Source organism: Nannobrachium achirus (genome assembly GCF_963921795.1).
Source record: "Nannobrachium achirus genome assembly, chromosome: 22".
Classification (NCBI taxonomy): Eukaryota; Metazoa; Chordata; class Actinopteri; order Myctophiformes; family Myctophidae; genus Nannobrachium; species Nannobrachium achirus.
The window spans coordinates 13,403,999-13,412,314 of record NC_137829.1 but is presented as its reverse complement, the minus strand read 5'-3'; the positions used below and the strand labels follow the sequence as shown (position 1 = coordinate 13,412,314).

General features: G+C 39.2%; 1 protein-coding gene across 1 annotated transcript in view; it reads left to right on the top strand.

Annotated features, from left to right (window-relative positions):
- The first annotated feature begins 577 nt into the window (after positions 1-577).
- The window catches only part of itgb2 (integrin, beta 2), a 17,286-nt gene continuing 9,547 nt past the window's right edge, over positions 578-8,316 (top strand). The window contains exons 1-9 of the mRNA XM_080753228.1: positions 578-676; positions 2,151-2,202; positions 3,229-3,326; positions 5,629-5,830; positions 5,990-6,160; positions 6,340-6,581; positions 6,684-6,845; positions 8,009-8,104; positions 8,228-8,316. The exon at positions 8,228-8,316 is cut by the window's right edge and continues 1 nt beyond it. Coding sequence (XP_080609354.1) covers positions 2,154-2,202; positions 3,229-3,326; positions 5,629-5,830; positions 5,990-6,160; positions 6,340-6,581; positions 6,684-6,845; positions 8,009-8,104; positions 8,228-8,316 — 1,109 coding nt within the window. The 5' untranslated portion in view covers positions 578-676; positions 2,151-2,153. The remainder of the gene's footprint in view (positions 677-2,150; positions 2,203-3,228; positions 3,327-5,628; positions 5,831-5,989; positions 6,161-6,339; positions 6,582-6,683; positions 6,846-8,008; positions 8,105-8,227) is intronic.

Sequence of the window (8,316 nt, the reverse complement as noted above, 5' to 3'; positions counted from 1 at the left end):
CAATGCTCTATAAGCCCCCCCAGCTGTATTTGCCTACAGAACCACAAGGTGGCAACCTATTTGATTTCAGCACATGGCGTCCCTGAACTCTTCTCCTAAACCAGGTAATCGTTTTCCCGCTCAAACACATTTAAGCTAAGTTGAGCTAATTCTTCGTCATCCTGAAAATGTTGCAAACGCAGTGTAAATAAGTTAAACCTCTTCACTTGTTTTTTTTTGTATGTCATTAGGAAGGCCTTATGATAAATAAATAAAAAACAGTATCAAAAAGTGGATACTTTTGTTGAACCCCCCCCCCCCCCCCCCTCCCCCCCTTCCCTCATGTGGGGTAAGACTAAGAAGCCCCCGGAGGATTTTACCCCGTGGGGGGCTTTTTTCCCCAGAGGGGAGCCTATTACCCCATAGAGTGGGGGCCTGGAGGGGAGAATTTTGCCCCATAGAGGGGGTGGGGGGGGGGGGGGGGGGGTCCTTGGCTATGCAAGGTGAAGGTGTTTCCTGTCAGAAAAAAGGTTGAGAAACACTGATCTAATCTATAGACTACAGTATTACGACAGAGACAGAGTAGGCTACATTAGACACCAAATGCAAGGGAGGATGGAACTGGGTACTTCCTGAATTCTGTCTGCTGTGGATTTTCAAGCTGTCACACTCTGGGTTACGTTGACGAATCTCTTTTGTAAGTATACATTGTATTATTTGTTTGTATTAAATGTTAAAAATGTAATTTAGGTGTGATTTATTATAGGATACAGATGCTAGGTCCATTGTTTATCTTTGTATCATATTGTTTCAATGTACAGATTATTATTTTGATTTTAGACCAAGGGTAGGCAACCTGTGGCTCTAGAGCCGTATGCAGCTTTATAGGGCCTACCCTGCCTATATATAGTAGAACAGTATAACAACCCAATGTGTTAATGCTGTACCCCTCCAACTGTAAATATGTTCCCCATTTTTAACTGTTTTATCATATTTTGACACTGGCTTTGTCAATGTAAACTTATGTTCTCTTATGCCAATGAAGCTCCTTGAATTGACATTGAATTCAATATTTACCATCCAAAGGCATAGCTGTTTAAACAGCTAAGCCTACTAAGGTGTTGGAGTGATGTTGTAACGTTGTTGTGGCAAACTTTGCAAATAAGCTTATAGTTATAGTTTGCACCGAGTCGGTTGTTCAATATCCAAAGCAGTTCCATAGACCAATGCCGTTGTCATGTCGAACTATTTAGTCCAACTCCATGTGTGTTGAGTGCTTAGACTGCTTACTGCTTTGTACTGCGCTGCAGTGCAAGCTTAGATTCTTGCCAGAGTACGATTACTAGTCTGCTGTGAATAGCGGTTTGAAGGCCATCACACTCCATGGGCTGCCTTGGTAATTCTATTAGAAGCATATATAATAGTTTATATACTGTATATGTTTTGTTGCTCTTATCTCCATAATTTAATTTGTTGTGTTTTGTTTGTAAATGAATACTTCATCATACTACAGCGTCACACTAGACTAAAGTATCGAAAATACCAGATCTACAAGCTCAAAACGTTGTGTGAAGCAACACGTTCATTTATATTTTCATTTCATTTTTTGTTTAGCAAATTCTTAAAAGCATGCAGCCTATAAAGCAAATATGTAAAATGTATTTAATTTTTTGCCAAAAAATGCTCTTTTGATAATATGGGTTGCCTACCCCTGGTTTTGACCAAGGGGATCTTTATTTACTTGTGATTCCAGTTTAGTGAGATATTAACACTGTCTCTCTGCGTTTTAGATGATTACATTGCTTATTGTAAGTCTATGGATAAGACTAAGCTAAATGCCTAAATTGCTATTATTATTATTTATTTTTTATTGTTTGGTCTATCTATTATATGTTCTTTTTCTTTCATTGCTATTTTTATGCATTTGATGTATTGATTGATGTATTGATGTTACCTTGCTTAGTCGCTCTGCTAAATGCCTAAATTGTAATTGTAAATTGTAATGTAAAGTCCTCTAGTATCTAATAATGGTGTACACTAAAGAAGTTGAGTAGTAATAATCATTATATCCATTTTTATTCTGATTTCACACTATTTCACAGAAATATCCCATTTCTAGATTCGTATTTGAGGACCATGGAATCTAACAAAAGACTTTGCTTGTTCAATAGGAAATGGAAAGATGCATGTTCTTCCTTCTGCTGCTGTTACTGGGTAGAGAGGGTAAGTCAAGATTTTCTTTTTCACATTAGTTATTGCTATAACAATTGGTTTAAACTTGTACCTTGGTTACTTTGTGTACATCTTTTCAGCCTGATTTAATAAAAAGAGCAAAGAGAGAATAAAAAAGAGCATCATCAAATGTCCTACATGTGCATTGTGCATAAAGGTTTGGCATTACACAAACAGCATTTTTTCCAGTAGTAGCTGCTACCTAACTTTGTGTAAACAACTTCACAGTATATCGTCGTTGTCGGGTGAAAACCTTGTATGTCCAAAACCGTTTTTTTGCTATCATCATCTTTTTTTTTCTTTTTTTTTTTCTTTTTAAAAATGATTTAAACTAGTGAAAACAGCCGATCTACAGCACCATTGACGGGGTCTCTCTTCTCTTTCTCTCTCTCACTCATTCTCACAAACGCTAGAGCTCTGTCGAAAACATTTAATCTACAAGCTCACATTATTGACGTGCCGCCTTTCTTGCTACATGCATGTCATCACACAGTCACAACTCGTCGTGGAAAACCTATCAACACGGAACACTAGCAAAGTTGTGTTTAAGCTCTTCTTTTCTCTTTAAAACCGTCAGCAATTAGCGAGACACGCAGCAAAGCTAGCTGTGTGTGTGTGTGTGTGTGTGTGTGTGTGTGTGTGTGTGTGTGTCTCGCACGCGCGCCTCCCAGTCCATCACTCTCGTCTCCAGCCAGAGCGAGAACCAGCTGACAATGTATCCGCTATGCGACGCTCAATACACGGCCACACAAGCATTGGAAGTCGGCGTGTCTCCCTCCCAAACGACCGCTGTTTCCTTGGCTTCACAGCCGAGCATATGAACTTGGAGCCGGGCTGAATGAATGAGAAGACACCGCTGAGTACCGAAACTAAACCAGCTGAACCTCATGATTATTAAAATAATGTAAAGAAATCATGTAAAACTAAGAAAACCTGGATCATTCGAGATGCAACGTAACCTGCTGTTGAAAAAGTTCTTATAAACTAATGTGTGTCTTCTGCAATTGTTTGTTGTAGGGGCTTCCCAAAATGAGGAAATATGCTCTAAGACAGCAATAAACTCCTGTGGTGACTGTATCAGTTCTGGTAGATACTGTGTGTGGTGCAAACAACTGGTGAGTAAATATACATTGCATCACAATGGGCCTCATGCAGAAACATTCTCTTCAAATGTTCTGTTAGGAGAATAAATATGAAAAGTGAAGAGGAAGTTAACATACAAATCTACTGTCCCCATGCGCTGAATTGGTGAATCCCATTTGATCATAAATTACTTTTACTTACCGGTAAGTAAAAGTATCAATTGTTGTAGAATGCAGAAATACTCTGTTACAAAAACAAGTCTGGTATTCAGACTTTGATTGGCTTACACTTCGGTTGCCAGGTTGAGGGCAGAAATACACCTAAACCTAATTTAGTGAAATTATATATTAAGTTTTCTTTTTGTGACGTATGCGCCAGGACGGAAACATTTGATAAACATCTGGATGGCCACTGCGCTCCAGGATGCTGGTCAACTCACAGTCAGAAAATATAATAAAATAAAAGTTGGGAGCAGAGCATTCACACATCTTATAAATATCATAAATTAACAGTTGGGAGCAGAGCATTCACACATCTTATAAATCATAAAATAACAGTGTCTGTCTCTGGAATGCTCTCCCTCCAGCTGTCAGAGATGCCAAAACTCTGGCCATTTTAAAATCTAGGCTAAAAAAAAAAATGTTTTCCTTGCTTACGGTTCCTCCGAGTTGTATTCAATGTTCGAACCTCCCTACTCCCTTTCCCTTTATTTTATTTATTTCTTTTCAAATTTATTTTATTTTATTGATCAGTGTAGTTTATTAGTAGAAGTAAAAGTATTGAAAATTGGAAATACTCCAGTAAAGTAAAAATACCTCAAGTACAGTACTTGAGTAAATGTACTTAGTTAGTTAATCTCCATCACTTCATTTAGGTAACACAAAAAACAGTGTGAGGGCATTTTCTGTGCTGTGTGCACAGACTTTGGCACATGCTGCACAAAATGGAGAAGAAATCATGAACAAAAATAGGCAGTAAGAAGAACTTCACCAGTGTTACGTAGTTTAACTTACCCCGGATCTGAACCCTGGTCTCCTGTACAAATGCTGAACTTGTATATTGTATATCCTTTCCTGTCTAAGAACACCCTACCCATACTGAATAAAATAGGCCTACTTAAAATGTAAAACATCAGCAATTACATTACTGGGAAACCAAAAACCCAGACATGGCAAACATTAACATTTGAGAATATGCAAATGCGTGTCACACGGTAAATAAAAGAAAAGAAAGAAAGAAAGAAATAATAAGCTGAATGCATTCTTTTTCTTTAAGGATGAATGGACAATAGCATGTTTTTAACACAAACATAATCCAATTATTATAATTATTCTAAATCATAATCTGAAATCTATTATACTAGACCCCATGCAGGAACGATGAAAGTCGGGAATGATTCAAGTTGGAAAGGCATGCCCCACTCAGTTATGCAATACCCGGGATACCCATGTGTCCCTTTTATGCCCATATATGGGGTTCCATGTAAGGCATGCCCAGTATACCCACATATGGAGTCTAGGACAGTCTATGACGTCACTAATAACATCAGCGTTTGCAGTTTTATCAATACCGATAAGTTTCAATTTATTTGGAGATCTGCTGATCCGAGCCAACCGACTTCCCTCTTGGTGCATCATGCCTTTTGGTCCTTGTCGATACCACACCAAGTTTGAAGTCGCATGCATGCGTGCCTGCGTGCGTGCGTGCGTGCGTGCGTGCGTGTGCTTGCGTGTGCTTGCATGATATGCTTGTGTCTGGATGCTCGAGCATTTGGCTCTGAGCCAAGTGAGAATTTATTCACTACTTTGCATTTTTGCTCTTTGATTGTGTGAGATAAATCTGACAACATTCTGATATTTGTGCAGAGAAATGAAAATGGAAATGAGTACTGATTTCTAACAGAACCTGCCTTCTTATCACAGCCTAGTGAAGTATTGGCTCAATTGTGAACTAGGATGTGATTCATGTTCGCTTGAACACATTTGCTGTGACATTAAAAAAGCCCAACAACTATGGATGTTATTTTACTGGCAGCTAATGATAGATACCTATTCCACCAACAAATACATCAATATATGTATAGCAGACAAATACATCTTTTTAAATCATCATACATATCAAAGTTGATGATTAAAACATTTTGGGGGGAATTTACCACCTGAACTCTAGCATCCTTATTGTGGAATGAACATATGGCAAACATAGCCAATTTGCAAGCTAGTCGACACAGTGTGAGCTTGCAGATTAGCTATTTTCGGCAAACTGACATACCATTTAACAGTGCATGTAAACATAACTACATTACTTCATCTAAGTTGTATTTCCCATTTTCAGGATTTCACCAAACCAGGGGAGCAGGATGCTGCTCGCTGTGACACCAAGTCTCAGTTAAAGGAAAGGGGTTGCAGAGAAGACGAGATCATATCGCCTGTGAGCAACATTTCAGTGGTGAAAAATGTGCCTCTGTCAGAGTCATTCACCGAACAGGAACCCATTCAGCTCTCGCCACAGGAAATCAATCTCAAACTGAGACCTGGTCAGTGGAATCAAAATTGAAGTAGAGCAAACGTTATCCTGATGATTGTCAGAATTATGCTTTGTGACGTAGGTCCCGATTTAGGTGATCATGTGTTACCTTTACCTGCCTTTTGATTTTGTTCCAAAAAAATCATGTCAACTTGTTTTCTCTTTACAGGGCTGCCAACCACATTTACTGTGTTATTTAAAAGAGTCCAGGGCTATCCAGTTGACCTCTATTATCTGATGGACCTGTCCAACTCCATGAAAGACGATTTGGAAAATGTCAAAAAGCTTGGGCGTGACCTTTTTACGGCTTTACGAAAAGTCACTGAGCGTGCTCAAATAGGTAACCAGCTTTGATTATATTGTACTTATGAAGTAAAGTCTTTCTTTTGAAAAACACTGATGCATGCAGGAGTAGATTTCATGTACTAGATCCAACAAAAAACACGTTTCGTGGCCAACTTATCTAAACCTTTCATCATGAAAAAAATGAATATTCAAGGGTGGTTATGTACACTGCAGGGTTTGGTGCTTTTGTGGATAAGACAGTCCTACCCTTCACCAACACCAACAAGGAAAAACTGCTGAGGCCATGTGAAGAGGAAGACAAGTTTTGTCAGGCTGCCTTTGGCTACAGGCATGTTGTCAGCATAACTGAAGATGTAAACAAGTTCATAGGAGAAGTGAACAAGCAGTACATCTCTGGGAACTTGGATTCTCCCGAAGGAAGTCTTGACGCCATGATGCAAGCTGCTGTCTGCTCGGTAAGAGCTCACCTGCTAATAATGCAGGGATCATAGTAATGTATTCCTTACACCGTCATAGTGAGTGTTTAACCAAGTTGCTCCCAAACATGTGTTGTTCAGGACCGGATAGGTTGGAGGAACAGCAGTACCCGGCTGCTTGTGCTTACCACTGATGATGCGTTTCACATGGCTGGGGATGGCAAACTGGCTGGTATACTAGAGCCCAATGACGAGCAATGTCATTTGAGTGGAGACGGTCTTTATGTCAAGAGCAATGTAATGGTATGTAGCCTAATGGATTCTTCTTCTTTTTGGAGCTGTGTGCAGCTCCCTATACGTGGCTGTGTGGGTCTGTCTGTCTGTGTGTCTGTCTGTCTGTGTGTCTGTGTGTCTGTGTGTGTGTATGTAGCCTGAACTTCCTAAACTTCGGCACGCCACTAGTCCCACAGTTTTGCCACCACACACTCGCGCCATATGTCAAATCGACCGGCTTACTCGGGAATCGTGGGCTATTACTTTTCTAAGAGAAAGGTTCTATAGTTTAATTGATATTAATTTATTAGTGAATTAATTTTCCCCATTGACTTATAATGGGAATCGCAAAAACTCACATTCAATTATTTGTCTCTCGCAAACCATAGGGGCTAGAGTTTCAAGACTTGGAGAGGAGGTTCATAATGATTTCAAGGATTAAATGAAAAATAATTGTGTCATTTGGCCGCATGGTGGCGCCATAACACCCCACTTTACGTTTTGGCCTGTAACTCTTGAACCGTAGGTCGGAAAATTAAAAATATTTTTTCCCTGGATTCCTTGGGCCATGACGCATCTCCCCATATAGGCCACGCCCATTTGCGCCATGATAGATTGTCCGCCATCTTGAATTTTCTCCAAAACACACTTTTTGCTCCTTTTCCTACATATTTTCTTCAAATGTCACAAAAATCGGTACACATGATCCACACACACACACACACACACACACACACACACACACACACACACACACACACACACACACACACACACACACACAGCTCCACTTCACACGGGTGTGATTTTTTCTTTTTCTTTTTCTTTTTGCATTTGTGTTTTGCCTATTCTTACAGTATATACCAAGTTACACTGTAATTGACTTGGTTTAGCTAAACAATCGTCTTTGCTTAAACAATATGTATTAAGTGGTGGCATTGGTAAAAGTATGAATGACATGCTGTGCTCAGGCTCATACCTGACTAGCATAACTAAACTGTAACTATAACATGATCCTTGCAACATATCCTTGAGAATGAAATGTGTGTCCTCTTCAAACCAGTGAACATCTGGCTAGTAGAAATATAGAGGTCTTACTATTATAAGTTGCTGAAATATAAATTATTAGAACAGGATGTCCCAGCTTTTGACATTGACATTTTGTGATTGTTTAATAAAACATATCTTTGTAGGACTACCCATCTGTTGGTCAACTAGCTGCACAATTGGAAAAGAATCGTATTCAGCCTATCTTTGCTGTGACAAAAAATGTGGAGACTGTGTACACGGTAAATACGTTTAACTGTTTGTCTATTACTTGTTTGTTTGTTTTACAAATTGTGCATGTTGTAACATTTATTGTATACCCTTATGCTGTAATTGTAATGGAATTTTATCATCACTTATCACAGCAACTCAGACAGATGATTCCAAAGTCGGAGGTCCGAGTTCTGAATAACAATTCTGACAATGTTGTTGACCTGATTGACAAAGCCTACAA